Raw genomic sequence first — 19564 nt, forward strand, 5'->3', positions numbered from 1 at the left:
GTTTCGCTCCTGAGCTTTTCTTCCTTAAAAACAGATTTGGCATTCAGTTAAAGGCAGTAGGTTTGATGACACTTGAAACCAATGGAAGAAATATGACTGTTGATACACTTCAGGTGTCTTACTCCATTGCAGCCTCCCCTTCCTCTTCTGCCAGTGGCAGCTGTGCTCCTTTTCAGGATATGCCATTCGCCTCTAAACTCCAGTTCAGAATGCTTCTCTGAGCTTTTGAATTGGTGTGATCCAGTAGTTAGAACAACCTGCCCTTGGCTTAGTTCCTTGCAGGGGACGACGACATGGAAAGAGAGGAACATGGGAAATACAACAGCCTTTGGAAAAGGTTATTCATGTATGCATTTATACGAAATATTTGTAAACGGCAATTTCATAGGAATACAGCAAGGCAGTTGGCAACGTGCAAAATCACAGTAAGATAAATAAAAACATCATTCAATAAAGAAATTCACATTGCAAATTCCTTTCTGAGCAACAGAGCTCTTACGGGACAGCTAAAAGAAAGCAGGGATGATTCCTCCCAAACTTCTACTGGCAGGGAGTTCCACTGGACAGGACCTGTCACACCAAATACTCAGCCCTTAGTAAAGAGCAGCCAAACCTTAGGGGCATGGGTTAGGCTGAGAAGCTACAACTGGCCCCCAAAACACCTAGCAAGCTTAATGGCCAAGTGGACGCTTGGACCCTTAGTCTCATTGACTAAAGGCTATGCCACACTGGCTCTCAGCTTCTAAAGTGACTCATTTGTTGTCCCTACATGGGATGGGTGGCTTAGGGCTCCCAATGAGAAACGGGAGCCTGCGGCAGCTTTTGCGACTGATCCACGATGAGACTTCTCACCGATAGCATAGTCGAAAATTCAGTGCAGGGTCCCTTTACGATAGTTACTGCCACGCCCCTTGTAAGATGATAAAAACCCCTAAGATTATTGTGCAGTAATCTTTGAAAAATACAAAAATGATTAGGAATACATTGCAACAATCAGTGGAGATCTACTGTTTTCTGTACACCTAACACGGGCAAATGATCTGGAGCACTCCTTCTTTCAGAGAGACAAATTGCTCTTTCCTTGAAATTCCGTTGTATGTAACAGAATTTGCACCCCATTCTCTTGAAACTGAAGCACCCAGTGTTTTCAGTGTTTCCCACTCCTACTTTTCCGTGATGCTTTTCCCAACAGGCATTCTGTAATGTCGTCTTCTTCTTCTTCTTCTTCTTCTTCTTCTTCTTCTTCTTCGTCTTCGTCTTCGTCTTCGTCTTCTTCTTCTATCACTCATAGATTGTCTTCCATGAACAGGGTCTTAACAGTGAGTCAGGGAGGCAAATTCTGGATCCACACATCCTTCCACAGTGGGGACAGGTTTCCGGGTGGGGGTTGATTATGGTGAGGGTTTGCCAAGCATGCCTTACTCTTAGCACATTTTCCAGCTTTCGTCCTGAGTTTGAGCGTCTTCAAAGCCCATGGCACCTTTGGTAAAGGCTGTTCTCCAATTGGGGCGCTTGCAGGCCATAATGTAACCACTCATTGGCTGCTTAGGGATACCCCTCCCTTGGCAGGGATGGATTTTGGTCTTTCAGATTTTGGTGGTGCCTTGGGCAAAGCCAACATTCAGCATCCCCTGCCTCTCGCCTTCCATTCTGTGCATGCACTATGTCATAGCTGGGGCAACTCCCTTGGCCTGGTACCCAGTACAGGGGAACCGGTCGCGTTCCCTAAATCTGCCCCTCTCAGTGCCTCCATCTTGTGCATGGCCGATTCTGTTTTGACTACGAAACTCATGGTACCGACACCCAAACACTGGAAATTTAGGGGATGGGTATACCAAACCTGAGACTCATCTTTTCAACTCAACCTGCAACTTGGGACCCAACCGGAATGTTCCATAGCACTCTTCCATTGACTTTTGAAAGTACCCTTTATAATTATAATTATAATTTATTTGTACCCCGCCCATCTGACTGGGTTTCCCCAGCAACTCTGGGCAGCTTCCAACGAAAGATTAAAAATACATTAAAATGTCACACATTAAAAACTTCCTTAAACAGGGCTGCCTTCAGACGTCTTCTGAATGTCAGGTAGTTGTTTATCTCTTTGACATCTGAAGGGAGGGTGTTCCACAGGGCGGGCACCACTACCGAGAAGGCCCTCTGCCTGGTTCCCTGTAACTTGGCTTCTCACAGCGAGGGAACTGCCAGAAGGCCCTCGGCACTGGACCTCAGTGTCCGGGCAGAACGATGGGGGTGGAGACGCTCCTTCAGGTATACTGGACCAAGGCCATTTAGGGCTTTAAAGGTCAACACCAACACTTTGAATTGTGCTCAGAAACGTACTGGGAGCCAATGTAGGTCTTTCAGGACCGGTGTTATATGGTCTCAGCGGCTGCCTCTTTAGAAAGGCTTCAGGTCTCGAGACACCACTCGCTTGGCCACATTTCTGCAGCTCAGCACCCCCCCCCCCCCGCCAACTATTTCTCCACTTAGTGACATGTTGTGCTGATTTATTGTTGCTTCCCCCTAACCCCCCTGACCCCCCCCCCACTCTCCCATCCTGGTGTAAACAACTATCCCTCAGAGATCGGACATGAAAAGAGAGCCTGGCGGCTTCCTTCCCACTTAGAAATGAGTGCAGGAATCGATCTTCAATAAGTCTTGAAAGGTTAATAATTCTGGCGATAAATGAAACTCGGCCAATGGACAAACAATGCAGCTGGCAACAGGTGGCTAAAGCAGGTGTTATTGTAGCATTCAGAAACCAACCAAGCTGCTGAGTGTTCCTCTGCAGGAACTGGACTTTTAGCCACACTGGCATGACACGGTTATTTCCTGCCTTGAAAACCACAATTGCCTGGGCAGCCTCTGCCTCTGTACGGCTGCCATGCCGACTTCTATATGAAGTTCCGAATTCAAGTGTCGTCATACAGAACAGATATAATGGGCTGTATCCGATGTTTCCCATCTTCCGCTAGGGTCCTCAAGCTCCCAAATTCTAGTTCAGCACTCTAGCCACTATCGCACCCTGGTTAACATCATGCCCTCCAACATTTCTCCAACAAAAATGGGGATGTCCTATATTACAGTCGTACTTCGGCTCCCAAACGTCTTGGGAGACGAACGTTCCGGCTTCCGAACAATCAAAAATCAGAAGTGAGTGTTCTCATTTTTGAACATTTTTTGTGGAAGCTGAAGTCCAGTGTGGCTTCCGCTATTGTTTCCGGCGCGCTTGCGCAATCGGGAACCAATCAGAAGCCGCGCCTTGGTTTCAAAACTTTTTGGAAGTCGAACGGACTTCCAGAACAGATTCCTGTTGACTTCCGAGGTACGTCTGTATTATTATATTAATTAATTCGTTCATTCATTCATTCAAGTGTATACCCTGCCCATCTGACTGGGTTTACCCAGCCACTCTGAGTGGCTTCCAAAATATATAAAAACATAATAAACATTAAGCATTAAAAAGCTTCCCTATATAGGGCTGCCTTCATGTGTCTTCTAAAGGTTGTATAGTTACTTATCTCCTTGGCTCAAGGGTTGCATAACTCCATACCCTCCAACATTTCTCTGACGAAAATAAGGATGTCCTAAGGAAAAGCGGGCCCCTTCATGGATCACTGCCTTGTCGTGTCGAAGAGGCTTGAATAACTCCAAAAAGCTATGAGCTATGCCGTGCAGGGCCACCCAAGACGGACAGGTCATAGCTGAGATTTTAGACTAAATGTGATCCACCTAGAGAAGGAACTGGCAAACCACTGCAGTATTTTGCCAAGGAAACTCTGTGGACATAAAAAAGGAGAAGCTTTGGGAAGAAAGTGAGAGTTTCCAAGGCATGCTCTGGTCCATGGGGTCACGGAGAGTCGAACACGACTAAGATGGCTAAACAACAAAGGAAAAGTGGGACACTCCGGGATCGAATCAGAAACTAGATGGCTTCTGTAAATTCAGTTACAGGTGGGTAGCCGTGTTGGTCTGCCATAGTCAAAACAAAATAAAAAATTCTTTCCAGTAGCACCTTAGAGACCAACTGTTCTGCCAAAAGGTAGCTGAGGATATCAGGACCAAAGGAATGCGGAGGTAGAAGGGGGGAACAAAACAGCTTTATTACAAGACTAATACAGAATAAACAAACATACATATGACACAAATAGACAAACATACATCTGCTTTCAGGAGCCCCTCAGGTCGTCCGTCAAGACGCATACAGTACTCTGGTCCTGGGTCTGCGGTGAGGCTCCCTCCCCGTCCCCACAAGCCTGCCTTTTATTGAGGGCTTGATTTTGATGAGCAAAAGCTGTGGCCAGACAGCCCAGCTCTCTTAAAGGGACACCCACACAAAGGCTGAGTTTGGGGCGTGGCTCGGACATGGGGATAACTCGAATACATGCCACTATCTCCTCGCCATCTTCCGGGTTGTTCCCATACACCAACTAAGTTTGTCCTTGGTATGAGCTTTCAAAGTGTGCATGCACACGAAAGCTCATACCAAGAACAAACTTAGTTGGTCTCTAAGGTGCTACTGGAAAGAATTTTTTATTTTGTTCTGTAAATTCAGGACTGTCTCTGGAAAACAGGGACACTTGGAGGGTCTGTGGCATGTTCATGTTGACTTATAAGACCTTCAGCAACAAGTGTAGAAACCAGAGCTCAAAAAGGAGGAGGGAGGGAGGCTGATTTTTTGATGGCTCCTTGTAGCAATCGGTCTAGTGCTGCTTTTTCTTCCTGGACCGGCGCTACAGCGTTCTCCGCGTACCTGCCGGCGATTCCAGCAGATGGGTTAAACCTGTAATCCCTTTGCTAATTGTCAGTTGCCTGGTCCCTTGCATATCTGATTGGACAGGTAGCTGGCTATTTGCTCTGCTCCCTCTCCCCCCCCCTCCCCTCTCACTGCTGACCCAATTTCAGAACGCTCGCATTTGAATATAGATTGGAAAGCGGGGTGGCGGCGAAACGGAACGGCACCTTCTGAGAGCGCCTTCAAATGCACAAGAAGCAGATTTTCCGTCCGTCTGCACACCAATGTGCGTCCATACGTCTTGTGCTAATTTTTGTCAAGCCGTAACAGCAGATGATGATAAGAGCCCTGCTCAGCCAGACGAAACGCCTACCTAGTCCGGTATCCTGTTTTTCCGGGGCATGGCATGGAGAAAGTGAATAGATTGAGGTTGAATCCTGACAAGACAGAAGAACTGTTCTTGGGGGACAGGGGGCGGGCTGGTGTGGAGGACGCCCTGGTCCTGAATGGGGTAACTGTGCCCCTGAAGGACCAGGTGCGCAGCCTGGGAGTCATTTTGGACTCACAGCTGTCCATGGAGGCACAGGGTTAAACTGAAACCGACCCAAAGGCCAGGTGGAACAGCTCCGTCTTGCAGGCCCTGCGGAAAGATGCCAAATCCCACAGGGCCCTGGTCTCTTGTGACAGACTGTTCCACCAAGTCGGGGCCAGTACTGAGAAGGCCCTGGCCCTACTAAATTTCTAAACTACCTAAAAGAGGATGCCTTCAGCCCGGTGTGGCTCACCTTCTGTTACATATACAGCCCAAACAAAATAAAAAAAAATTCCTTCCAGTAGCACCTTAGAGACCAACTAAGTTTGTTATTGGTATGAGCTTTCGTGTGCATGCACACTTCTTCAGATACTTCTGTGTGCATGCACATGAAAGCTCATACCAATAACAAACTTAGTTGGTCTCTAAGGTGCTACTGGAAGGATTTTTTTTTAAATTTTGTTTCGACTACGGCAGACCAACATGGCTACCTACCTATATACAGCCCAACAAGACAACAGCATAACCCCCCCCCCAACAACATCATACAAATCAACATGGCTAATTCAACCCAACAACCCTTCACCCCTACACACACACACAAACAAAACTCACTGTGGTCAACTGAACAAAGACAAACTAGGAACCAATCCCTGTGATGCTGACACAAAACCTCTGCACATAGACTAAGCAACAGAATGAAAGATCATTGTTCCCTCTCCTTTCTCCCCCCCTTCTCCCCAATTTACGCCGCTGAACCGCATAATGTCTATGACAGCAGGGTCTCTCCCTGAATGTAACTGCCCTGTAGAAAGGAATCTATGAATTGAAAACAGAGACATTGTATGTACCTGTGTTATCCTTGAATTCCCCCCCCCCGATAAATACAATTTTTTAAAAAGAGAGGTCTCAATGGCTACTAGCCACAATGGATATGTTCCACCTCCACTGAGTACCAATTGCTCTGGAATCACAAGCGGGGAGAGGGTTGTTGCGTTCCAGGTCCTGCTTTCAGGGTCTCCATAGGGATCTGGTTGGCCACTGTGAGAAAAGGATGCTGGACTAGATGGGCCATTGGCCTGACCCGGTAGGATTCTTCTGACATTCATAGTCTAAAATGTGGCAGCGAGGATTCTGTTGGGAGCATTAGGCTGTGGCCACATTGCCCTCCTTTTGAAACATCTGCACTGGTTGCCATTTTTTTCTGGGCCCAATTCAGAGATATTTTAAAGGCCCAAATGGTCCGTGACCCAGGTACCTGAAAGAGCACCTTCTCCAATATTGACTCACCTGTCTCCTTAGCTCAGCAAGTGTGTCCCTCCTTAATGTTCCCTGCGTAGGATGAGATGTGAGGTGCAGGGGGGCGAAGAAGAGCCTTTTCAGTGGTGGCTCCATGTATATGGAACTCCCTCCCCACTCAGATGCCTCTTGCCACTTCAATTTGTTCTCTTACATGAGAGGTTATGAGGCACACCTCTTCGGCCAAGCTTACAAGGGTTTGTGTGTGTGTGTGTGTGTGTGTGTGTGTGTGTGTACGGTGCTAAGGATGAATGCCCCCCCCCCGGTGTGCTGTTGCATTGATGATGAAGCTTCTTTATGTTGTTGCTGTTTTCATCCGGTTTTTTTTTTTTTTTATTAAGTCTGCCCTTGTTTTATTTCCGTGCTTGCCACCTGCTGCGACCACAAGGAGAAGGGCGATGTGGAAATATTTGTGCGACTAATACACACACACACACACACACACACAAAAACACCATAAGGTTTGAACCTTTGAACAAGTGAGCCGTTGGAGAAGGGAGGTTGGGGGATTAAGCACAGAGGTTAATCTCTTATATCTAAACAGTATATGGAAAATTGGATGCATTCATCATTCCCTCGGCTTTGGTGTGTGCTGCTGTTAGCCGAATCCTAGCTTCCTTCCTTCCTTCCTTAACCTTTGGTGAGGCTACTTTGAGGGCTGGGAAACCTCACGTTTCTGGGCCAAACATGGCCCTCCAGTCATGAGTGTCTGGCCCTCAGCACTCTAACCAGCCACATCCTCTGGTGGTGCTGTTTTGCACTCTCCTCGAGTGCCTTTGCCTAGATTCCATGTGTCCTGGAGCTCTGAAAACGCTTCTTGCTTGCCTGGATGGCATGGGGAGAGGGCGGCATTAAGAGCATGTAGAAACTAGCCTAGTGAACTGAGGTAACAATTACCTATGTCAGACCCTCCAAGTGTCCCTATTTTCCAGAGACAGCTCCAGATTTACAGAAGCCGCCCCAGTTTCTGATTCGATCCTGGAATGTCCCGCTTTTCCTTAGAACACCCTTATTTTCATGGGAGAAATGTTGGAATGTATAGAGTTATGTGACCCCTGAGCCAAGGAGGTACATAACTATACAACCTTTAGAAGACATCTGAAGGCAGCCCTGTATAGGGAAGTTTTTTTAAAAAAATGCATAATGTTTTATTATGTTTCTATATATGTTGGAACCTACCCAGAGTGGCTGGGGCAACCCAGTCAGATGGGCGGGGTATAAATAATAAGATTATTATAATTATGGAATAGGACATCCCTATTTTCATCAGAGAAATGTTGGAGGGTTTGCTATATTGTTCCACCCACTTTGACCTGTGGCCCCACCCATCACCGCCATGCGGCCCCAGAAGGTTGTGCAGAAGAGAATGTGGCCCCTGGGCTCAAAGAGGCCCCCCCATCCCTAGACCAGGGGGGATCCCATCACCTTCCCCCCCCCCAGACTTACTGTCTTTGCATTTTCCTCTCCATGTTTTCTCCTGTTTCCTTCTCCATCAGTCAGCGGCGCCTCTCTCTCCCTCCTGCCTTCTGTCAAACTCACTCTGCACTTTTATAGGGATGTCTTTCCTGTGGTCATATTTCTTAAATCTTTCTGCTAGCTTTGCCAGGAATCCTTCATCCTCTCCCTCACTCCTACCTTCCCCAGAATGTCCATTTGTTCAGCCTTGTGGCCCATCCATCTCACTCTGAATATTACTCATCTTCCACCCACTGAGCTAAAAATAAACAAGCCATCCCTCTTTTCGTTTGTCTTGAGTGAATAGCTGCTGTTTGGGCTTCTCCCTACACTGCCCTACTCCTGTGGTGATATTTTCATTTGTTTCTTTTTCGATTCCCATTCTCTCTCTCTCCTCCCGCCCTCCATTTCCATCATTAATCTACCTTTCCTTCTAACAACAGCAAAGGCACTGAATCATCTTCATTTGTTTGCTTCTGGAATTGCCCAGCTGAGCCAACAAATTCAAGATATTAATTCTGTGCCCCCTTCGTAACTTTGATTGTGTGAGCTTTCTCAATCTGCATTTTCATCAGGAATCCTGAAGGCCACCAATCACAGCAATTCCTCAGGATGCTCCAGAAAGACATTAAACTGTCTTCGGTTTGGAGCTTCAAGTGCCGTAACATTGTTTGTAATTGTTTAGTCATTTAGTCATGTCCGACTCTTCGTGACCAGAGCACGCCAGGCACTCCTGTCTTCCACTGCCTCCCGCAGTTTGGTCAGACTCATGTTAGCAGCTTTGAGAACACTGTCCAACCATCTCGTCCTCTGTCGTCCCCTTCTCCTTGTGCCCTCCATCTTTCCCAACATCAGGGTCTTTTACAGGGAGTCTTCTCATGAGGTGGCCCTCCTTTATAGCATAAGCCTGCCTTCCCCAACCTGCCATCCTCCAGCTGTTTTGGACTACGACTTCCATCTGTCCTGACCAGCAACACTAATGATCAGGAAAGATGGGAATTGTAGTCCAAAACATCTGGAGGATACCAGGTTGGGGAAGGCAGGCTTATGCTATTCCTGGAGGAGATCAAGATGAGGAAAACCTGGCTTACGCAAAGCAGAAGTCAGTGCATAGCACACTTTATTCCTGCAGAGGTTTGCAATGGGCAAATGTCTAAATCAGGGCATTCCCACTTTTCATACCAAGGGTGCTGCAAGAATACTTTAATGCAGAAAACAGACATTCTTGTGCGGGGGGGCATGAGGCCAAAATTTGATGCCCCCCAGCCCTCACACTACTTTCTCAAAGCCAGCTAAGTGAGACACCAGGCTTTGGGATGATCCTAGAGCCCCCTTCCTTCCCAAAGCTGGGAAAGCACTAACTAAGCTTTGGGATGGAGGGGGGAGGACTCTAGGACCCTGTCAGAGCCCTCACACCTCCACCCCAAGACTCAACACCTCACTTGCCTGGTTTGGGGGAGGCAGTGCAAGCGCTGCGGGGAGCGTCATAGGTTGCTGAGGGCCACTTAAAAATGGAATGCGGCCCTCGGGCTGCACATTGGACCACCCTTTTTGACATGCTTTTGAACTGCTAGGTTGGCAGGAGCTGGGACAGAGCAACGGGAGCTCACCCTGTCGCGGGGATTCAAACCACCGACCTTCTGATCAGCAAGCCCTAGGCTCTGTGGTTTAGACCCACAGCGCCACCTGCGTCCCCATCACTACTTAGATCAAACCAAAAGGAAAGCAAGAAAGCTCTACCACAGGAAGCAGAGGCTGAGGGTTATTGCCTGCTTATACCATCCATCTGTTACCCTGGATAAATGCACATTAGAAGCATCTGGCCCCTTTCCATGTGGACCACTCTTATTCTATTTCTGCATCTGGAAAAGGGTAGCTGTTCAAAGCAGAGAACATCCTTATTGGTTGCTCCTTGTGTACTGTAGCTTCCTGGGAAAGGTTTCCAAAGTGTTAATCTCGTTGTGAAGGCTAGTGGCTGTAAGAGCTAATGGGATGGCGGCAGGGTCTGTAATCCTGTTTGTTTTGCAATAATGGGCTCATTGAGGAGGCTTTGGTTGGAAGGGACAAAGTCCGAACAAAGAAGGCCTTAGACACAGTTTAATAGTGGTGGAGTGAGTTATAGGAACTCTAAGCCAGTGTTCCACTGACTCCAAAGACTATGATTCCTCTTGTCAATATACTGCTTCTCTTTTGACGATGACAACCAACCTGCGAGCTTATCGGATTCCTCCAGGCTGTGTCTGGATAGGCAAAAGAAGATATCGGTAGGTATAAAAACAGGGGTTAGAGAGAATGTTTGTGTGTGTTGTTTGTTTTCCACAGAAAAGGCACTTCTACAAGTGCCATATAATGTTCCTTCTGCACTTGCGAGAAAGCGATCCTTTAGTATACTTTGGAACTCCCTGCCTGTAAGGTCCTTGGATGGTTGCTCATGAGAAACCAGGCAAAACTCCAGCCATTTCTTTAGTAGTTTTCTTGTACAGTGCAGAGCTAAAAAGTTCATGTCTGTATCAACCGTCTGCAGAATCCGGGAGTGGCCCCTTCCGGTTCTGACCCCAACATAAGAGTTTCGGTATACGAAATCTCCGCCTCCCCTCTTTTCGTTTCACCCCTCTGCGTACTTGGGGTGATGGAAATAGCGTGTCTCCCTCCTCACCCGTTGAGCGAGAGGAGTGCAGGGTCTCTCCAACATCCCCAGAGCCTCGGCTCTCCAGCTCTTGAGCTGTCTGCCCCTCCCCACTGGAGACCTCGCTGCTCCCTCCTTTTTTGACATCTGTCTGCAAATTACTGATTGCATTTTAACTTATTTTTATGTCACTTGTTTTTAACGTTTTGGGTTTTTTATTTGTACCTTTGATTAATATTTTGGACTGGCTACTGCAAGCTGCTTAGAGGTCTTTTGTTCTAGGGAGCAGCATATACATTTTGTTGAAGAAATGAAGTGGAATGGGAACGCCCACAGAGCCCCAGAATCATTCTCTTAACACCAAGGATTCTGGAGGATGTGAACAAATAGGCAGTGCCTCTGAGCATGTGAAGAGTGCCTTAACCCTCAGCATTGCATAACCGTAAATGGCGCTGAACCTTGAATGTGACTTCTCAGCAGACTTTAGTTTTGGTGCCTCCCAGGTTCAGAAGTTAACCAGAGAATGGGAGAGCTGCGTAGCTCATATTTTCCATGTAGGGAAGTGGAAGAAATTTGATTTGGTTTGCACTGAAAGGCGACTCTTACCCAATTCCCTGAAATAATACGCAAACAATGCGCATAGCCATCCTTCGAAATTTGCATTTCTCCAGATTTTGCACGGCTGTTCTCCAGCCATTTAAATGTGGACTGAAAGGCATACATTAGGGGGAAGTGTGCAGATGTTCCCTGCCTGGAATGTCACAGCCAGAGCAGCCATCTTGCATGGGGAAGTCTCTGTGCTCATTCCCTGGCATCTCTATTTAGGGCTGCCCTGTGGATGCCCACTGCCTGAAGCCCAGGCACCATGGAGCCTCCACCCCACACAGCATACGAGATCCAGGAACCACTCGTGATGACATTGTTTTGGTTCACATTAAGCCGCAACTTTATTGATTACAAATGTAAGGGGTTGGGGTTTAGGTCTTGGGTATAGCCTGCATCGGAGGGACATGGGTGGCACTGCGGTCTAAACCACTGAGCCTCTTGGGCTTGCCGATCGGAAGGTCGGCGGTTCGAATCTGCACAACGGGGTGAGCATCCATTGCTCTGTCCCAGCTCCTGCCAACCTAGCACTTCGAAAGCACACCAGTGCAAGTAGATAAATCGGTACCACTGCGGCGGGAAGGTAAACAGCGTTTCCATGCACTCCGATTTCCGTCACGGTGTTCCGTTGCGCCAGAAGCGGTTTAGTCCTGCTGGCCACATGACCTGGAAAGCTGTCTGCAGACAAACACCGGCTCCTTCGGCCTGAAATCGAGATGAGCGCCACAACCCCATATTCACCTTTGACTGGACTTAACTGTCCGGGGGTCCTTTAGCTTTTTACCTTATAGCCTGCATCAACCGGCCCACCTGCTGGTTGATTCTTTAAGGGGCTCGAACCAGTGGCATACCCTCAGTCCTGGAATTACAAAAGCCATACTGGCATCTGAACTGATCCCGGAATGTCCCTTTTTCCCCTACCAGTGCCACTGCTGCTGAGCTCGGGGAGGAGAACGAGCCGGTGCTTCTCCCAAGTGACAGCAGCAGATGTGAAGGAGCACCCCGTTGCCTCCCCATGGCCTCCTCATGGCCACCGCTGCCAGCCTCCTCCCTTGGGTGGCTTGTAGCAGCTGCTGTAGTACGGGCGAGGGCGAGGCCTCAGATAGGGTGTCCTGGAGAGCCACCTTAGAAAAAGAAAACCGGGGGCCTAAAGGTCTCTGTCCCAGTTTGGGGGTCATGAGGACAGTAGCTCTGGCTGTGCTGGTTCCTTCTGCCTGGAGCTGAGAGCAATAGCATTGGGAGCGAGTGCGAAACACCTGTTTGCACCATGTGCAAAGAGGGAGAAGAGAAACCCCTGCACCTGTGAGTGGCGTTTAGGCACTCATTATCCCTGCTTCTTACAAGGAAAAATATTGATGTGAATGTAACATTATTATCTTCCTTTATGCTGTGGAATGGAAATAGCTCTCCTGCATAAAAGCAGACATAATGGCTGTTGAGACAGTGTAAATTGCAGCCCTAAAAACTAATGAATTATACATATTCCAATAAGTGCATCAATAAAAGGGTCTCTTGGTTTTTTTCTCCCCCCCCCCTTTCTTTTTTGGCTTTCCCATGCTTACCCAAATTCTTCAGGCTTTTTCTGTTTATTGATTTCTCCAGCGGCTGAATATAATCATACGGTGGAAGTGTTTGATAACACTAGCATTAACTGTGGCATCGAAAAAGGCTAATTTGGAGGATTGGTCACCCTGATAGCCTAACCTCCTAATTTGGTTCAGTCCCTGATTGGATTATATGACCCAGGGGTTAATTAAGGGGTTTGGCCCTCCAGACGTTCTTGCACTACAAGTCCCATCATTCCTCACCATTCATCATGCTTGGTGGGGCTGATGGGACTTGTAGTTCAGCAACACCCAGAAGTCCCGCTGGATCAGGCCAGTGGCCCATCTAGTCCAGCATCCTGTTCTCACAGTGACCAACCAATGGGAAGCATGTAAGCAGGAACCAAACACAAGAGCCCTCTCCCCTCCTGTGGTTTCCACCAATTCCGCCAATCCTCACTGTCACTAATTTAAAAATAACAAGAGAAATTAAACATAAACAACTAAACCTTCCATGGCTGGCCTTGCTGCTCATTGCTCACAGGCTTCAGCCAGTGTGGTGTAGTGGTTAAGAGCGGTAGACTCGTAATCTGGTGAACCAGGTTCGCTTCCCCGCTCCTCCACATGCAGCTGCTGGGTGACCTTGGGCTAGTCACACTTCTCTGAAGTCTCTCAGCCCCACTCACCTCACAGAGTGTTTGTTGTGGGGGAGGAAGGAAAAGGAGAATGTTAGCTGCTTTGAGATTCCTTCGGGTAGTGAAAAGCGGGATATCAAATCCAAACTCTTCTTCTTCTTCTTCTTCCTCTCCTGTAAAATGTGAATATTAATGGGTCGTCTTTAAACAAGTATTTGTGTAACTCTGCTGGCCAGTTTTAGAATGTTGTGCTTAAATCTCTGATCTGTAGTAACTCAGATGTAACAACAACAACAACAATTTATTATTTATACCCCGCCCATCTAGCTAGGTTTCCCCAGCCACTCTGGGCTGCTTCCAACAGAATATTACAAACAAGAAAAAACATCAAATGTTAAAAACTTCCCTAAATAGGCCTGCCTTCAGATGTTTATCTGTTTCACATCTGATGGGAGGGTGCCACTACTGAGAAGGCCCTCTAACTTCACTTCTCACAGGGAGGAAACAGCCAGAAGACCCTCAGAGGAGGACCTCGGTGTCCGGGCTGAATGATGTGGGTGGAGACGCTCCTTCAGGGATACTGGGCTGAGGCCATTTAGGTCAGCACCAACACATTGAATTGTGCTCGGAAACGTACCTGTAGGTCTTTCGGGACTTGTGTTATATTGTCTCGGCAGCCACTCCCAGTCACCAGTCTAGCTGCCGCATTCTGGATTAATTGTAGTTTCTGGGTCACCTTCAAAGGTGGCCCCACGTAGAGCGCATTGCAGTAGTCCAGGCGGGAGATAACTAGAGTATGCACCACTCTGGTGAGACAGTCTGTGGTTAGGTAGGGTCTCTCTAATATATGGATGGGGTGGGGTCTGGCTTAGCATTCCTGGATGACTCTCCCAACATGGCACGTTTAAAGGCACGATTCTTGTTTTAAAATCAGAACGCCTTCCAATATCTCCCCCTCTTTCTCTTAGCAGGGGTTACGATGACCCGATTGAGACCGAGATCGTCGACGAGAGGATCCCCTATCTGCATGGCAGCTATGCGGCGCCCTTGGCGCAGCCCGAACGGGGGAGTATGGCCAGCATTGACCGCCTGGGCAAGCGCTCTCCTTCCATTGACAGCATCCGCAAGGACCCCCGCTGGCGGGACCCTGACCTCCCAGAAGTCATTGCCATGCTCAGCCACCCCATCGACCCGGTCAAGTCCAACGCGGCAGCATATCTCCAGCACTTGTGCTATGAGAACGACAAAATCAAGAAGGACGTGAGGCACCTCAAAGGCATCCCCATTTTGGTGGGCCTGTTGGACCACCCCAAGCCCGAAGTGCACCGCAAGGCTTGTGGGGCGCTCAGAAACATATCCTATGGGAAGGATAATGAGAACAAGGTGGCGATAAAGAACTGCGATGGGATCCCGGCTTTGATCAGGTTGCTGCGGAAGACGAACGACATGGAAGTTCGGGAGCTCATAACAGGTCAGCACCTCTGTTTGTACCTATGGGGATATATTTATTCTTATGGAAAGCTTTTGCTTACTTCGGCACCAGTCTGCAGAGTTTGCCACGGAAGTAGGGGCCGTGGTCTGCCAACCATTTGGTCTGAATTTATTCCTTGATTTATTAATCATTTAGGTAAGGTACAAAGGTAAAGGACCCAGTCAAAAGCGACTATGGGGTTGGGGCGCTCATCTCGCTTTCAGGCCAAGGGAGCCGGTGTTTGTTCACAGACAGCTTTCTGGGTCATGTGGCCAGCAGGACTAAACCTCTTCTGGCGCAATGGAGCACTGTGACGGAAACCAGAGCGCACAGAAATGCCATTTACCTTCCCGCTGCAGCGGTACCTGTTTATCTACCGGTAGTCATACCTCGTGTTATGCTTGCTTCACGCTGCAGCTTTTCAGGTTACGAACATGGCAAAACCGGAAGTGTTTACTTCCGGATTCGCCCCATGCGCATGCTCAGAAGCGAACTGCGCACTTTGCGCATGCTCAGAAGCGAACTGCGCACTTTGCGCATGCTCAGAAGCGCTCTATCGCGCTTCATGCATGCGCAGTGGCAGCGCTCTACTTACAGACTTTTCGGATTGCAAACGGCACCCCAAAATGGATTGCGTTCGTAAGTAGAGGTACCACTGTATTTGCACTGGAGTGCTTTTAAACTGCTAGGTTGGCAGGAGGTTAATCATTTGCTTGTTGTTGTTTTTTTCGGCATCTGTCTGTCTCAGGAAACAACAGAGGAGTGCGCCTTTGGGGGGTGAGGTCAAGCTGTTGGAGGGTTGCAGCGCCCTGCGGTGGCTTTAGAGACCGATGCGGGAGAGACATGTCATTTATTGATCATTTATTGATGTACATAACACCCTTCCACCCAAAGGAGCCTAAACACACACACAAACACACACACACACACACCAAAAAATATCTAAGAAGTATCAGCAATGAAACTCTTCCAGCACAGTTTTGAGCTGGGGCAAGGATCTCTACTTAAAAACCACGTTTTGTGGTGGGTTTGCTATTACATTTCTATCCCACCTTCCCTCCAAGGAGCTCAAGGTGGTGCAAGGAGCTCTTATTTGCAGGTTTCCCATAGGAATCAGGTCGGTCCCTTTGAGAGCAGGGGTGCTGGACTGCAGGGGTCATTGGCCTGATCCAGCGGGCTCTTTTTTATTTTTTATTTCATCAAATTTATATACCGCTTTATGGTACAAAACAAACCAACCGTCAAAGCTGTTTACAAACTGTGTGTTAAGTTTTTGGAGCTCCTTCTCATTGTACCAAAGGCAGGCGGCCAGACCCTCTTCTGTGCCTCTTCCCTGCCTCCCCCCACATCAGTCACCCAACATTTGACGGTCACTGGGCATGCTCAGTCTTCTTTGGGCTGCTTTTGGATTTCTGCCGGTCCCCCCCCCCGGTTCCACCCCCCTCCCCAAGTTATTTTTGTTTCCCCAAGTGTGGTGGTGCCCCTCTCTTGGTGATATTTTGACTACATCAGGACCAGTACTCAGAGTTTGCTTTTAGTATATAAGGTGTTTGTTTTTTTAAATTGTATGGATTGATTGCTTCAGTTCCTGTATTATTTTGCAGACATTTCTTTAAAAAGGTTCTTTTTTCTTCTTTTTTAAAAAGAGTGAAATCCATTTATTTTTCAGTAGTAATTTGTCAGAGAAGATAATTTCACAGAAATATGCACGTTTCCTTCCTCGCCCCCCCCCTTTTAAGATTCAGAAATGGAAAGGCTGGCCCATAATTTGACCTGCATGGATAATATTTTAATGTTAAATGGTTACCAGGCTTCTCTGCAGTGACAGAAACGCGTCCGAGTTTGCCCTTTCCCCTGCTGAAAGGGGTGGCTGCAGCGGCTTTGAATCTTTGATTAATGGATTCATTTTGTGCTTTGAACATGTGCTGTTGGGATTGGGGCCAAACTAACGAAGACACTAGTCATGCTGTCAGGAAAGGCATTAATGGCTTTTAAAAAGCTAAACAGCAGACCTGGAGAAGGATGCCACATTTTGCACTAAGTGCATAAGACCAGTTCAGCTGGATCAGGCCCATGGCCCATCAAGTCCATGTTGGCTAATTTTTCTGACTCATGCAGAGTGATGCAGCTGTTTCACCCTTGAAGTAGACTCCCTACACAAGTGTCAGGAAACCGCCCTTGCCAGAGCTGGAAGCGGTCCCGGGGCTTTTTCAGTATCGGGAACCCCCGTCTCAGCTGAGCAGCTCGGGAAGAGGGGGAGAGGGACCCTTTCCGTCACCCCGTTTTAGCAGGGAGGAAGGACGTAGAGGGGGGAGGCGGGGGTTCAGGATCCCATGCCTTTTATGTTGGGCAAAGAACCAGAAACGGACATTCCCGGACTCTGCAGAGGGATGAGCAGGACGTCTTTATTTTAGCTCCACTGTAAATCTCTGCACAATAAAGAGCTTAGTGTTTAGAAGTTCTGCGTTTGGCTGATTTCTAATGAGCAACCACTGAAACTCCTTACAACAAGACTTTGAAGATGACTCTTTACTTGCAGTATCATCCTAAGAGCAGTGCAATTCATTTCACTCTCTTGAGCCCAAGAGAGGGTCTTCTTGCTTCTAAAACTCCTTTGAAGCAGTCCCTAAATTATACCTTTGTCTATCCTCACCAACTCCTCCAGGTAGCATGTTCTTGGAGTCTCCACGCTCAACAAAACAATGGCAAAACAACCAGCCAAACACCAACCTCTGCCCCTCCTTATCTAAGACACACACAAACACACACTTTTAAAGGGAGTTAACCCATTAACAGAGCAACGGTTCAGCGTTTCTGTGACCTTAATTGGAGCCACAAGATTTTGCAGATTTTGCATTACATTATGTAGGTTTACTTTTCCCCAGTGCACTTTATGCTTTGCAAAAATGCATTTTCTAACAAATACAGTACGAATACCAACAGTCCAGCATCCTGAACTCACAGTGGTCAAGCAGATGCCCCAGAGGGAAACCTGCGAGCAGGACCTGAGCACAAGAGCTCTTACCCCTCCTGTGACCTCCAGCAACTGAAAGCATTACTGCCTCTGACCGTGGAGGCAGAAGATTGCCATAATGGCTGGTAACCATTGATAGCCCCATCCTCCATGAATTTGTCCAATCCTCTTTTAAAGCAAACCAAGTTGGTGGCCATTGCTGCCTCTTGTGGGAGGGAGTTCCACAGTTTAACTGCATGAAGAACTTGCCCCGAATGTGCCCTGAATCTGGCGATGTCAGGAAACCCCCCTCGCCCAGGCAGGTAGCGTTCCCGGGGCATTTGCGATACAGGGAACCACCATCCCCGGTATGCAGTTCGTCGTCTTCCTCAAGTGGAGGAAGCGACCGATCCTCTAGTGGGGAGGGGGAGATGGAAGCAGGAAGTCGGGGCAGGGGCTGTTGCAACGTCGGAGAGCCTCAGCACCAAGCAGGAGGTGGGGGACAGGGACCTTTTCCCGTGCCCCGTTTTCGCAGGGAGGAAGGACGTGGAAGGGGGAGGCGGGGGTTCAGGATCCCGCGCCTCTTATGTTGGACTAAAAACTGGAAACGGACATTCCCAGACTCTACAGAGGGATGAGCTGGACATCTTTACTGTTACTCCACTGTAAATATCTGCACAATAAAGAACTTAGTTTGTAGAAGTTCGGAGTCAGCCTGTTTCCTCAGGAGCAACCACTGAGAGTCCTTACAGGCAGCATTCAGCTTCATTGCTTTCTGGCCCCAAATCTAGAGTTGTTGTATGAGCCGCCTTAGCCTCAGCAATCTCACAGTATTTATTTAGGCACATCTTGGAACTGAGCTGCAACCAGCATCAATCCTTTTCCTTCTTCTTACTTTACTGTGCTTTCTCCCCTGCTCTCCTCCCCCCCCTCCATACTGTGACTTGGATGTGATCTCTTGGGACTCACCCCCCCCCCACGTTATTTCTGTAGACCATTCTCTCATCCTCAGTGTGGAGAAGAATGAGGGCAGGTCTGATAAGGGAAGTAATATGTTGTGATTTGGCAAGGCTGCAAAAGGTCTTATTTTATCGTGAGTGATAAGGCTCGGCGCAGAACGAATGTTCCCCATCAGAGATACAGGATGTGCAGCTTCTATTATGTGGCTCGGACAGGCAAGCAGGAGTTAGGGGCTTTTAACGAGCTTTTCCGTCATTGGGTACTTACCGCAATGTAATTTGTGTGGATTATTTGAAAATGCTGCAGTACTGTGGCCACGGGGTCTGGTATTCTCTGCCAGACAAATCCCTAATCCTATAGACCAGAAACTCTATTTCTGCAAAGAATTGATTCTAGCTCGCCTTACCTGCAGAGCAGGGTTTACACAGCATTTTTTTTATATAAAATAACTGGGCTTTGTGTCTTTAGTTTCCAAAGAGGCTACTGCATTGGGAGCAGATTTCTTGCCTGACCTCTTGCAGCTTAGGATGTGTGAGCTTCCATTGGTGATGGTGGGGAAGGTTCCCGTATTTTATATCTCCCCCCCCCACTCCCAAGGAATGGCTGCATGACCAACTTGCTGTCAGAGTTAGGTCACATTCACACCATTCATTTAAAGAACTATGATACCACTCAGGGCCCGCCTGCCCATGAGGTGGACTGAGGAGGCTGCCTTGGGCTGTGAAATCTCGTGAGGGTGGTACCCCTG

At 48.0% G+C, this 19564-nt stretch overlaps 1 protein-coding gene across 13 annotated transcripts in view; it reads left to right on the top strand.

Annotated features, from left to right (window-relative positions):
• Positions 1-19564, top strand: part of ARVCF (ARVCF delta catenin family member) — a 452118-nt gene that overhangs the window by 311975 nt on the left and 120579 nt on the right. For 10 of the 13 annotated variants that reach the window (XM_033135996.1, XM_033136004.1, XM_033135999.1 and 7 more), the window contains one exon: positions 14401-14903. In XM_033135996.1, coding sequence (XP_032991887.1) covers positions 14401-14903 — 503 coding nt within the window. The remainder of the gene's footprint in view (positions 1-14400; positions 14904-19564) is intronic. The other 3 variants (XM_033135998.1, XM_033136003.1, XM_033136000.1) reach the window with 1 other exon arrangement.

The sequence above is a fragment of the Lacerta agilis genome, chromosome 17 (genome assembly GCF_009819535.1).
Source record: "Lacerta agilis isolate rLacAgi1 chromosome 17, rLacAgi1.pri, whole genome shotgun sequence".
Taxonomy (NCBI): domain Eukaryota; kingdom Metazoa; phylum Chordata; class Lepidosauria; order Squamata; family Lacertidae; genus Lacerta; species Lacerta agilis.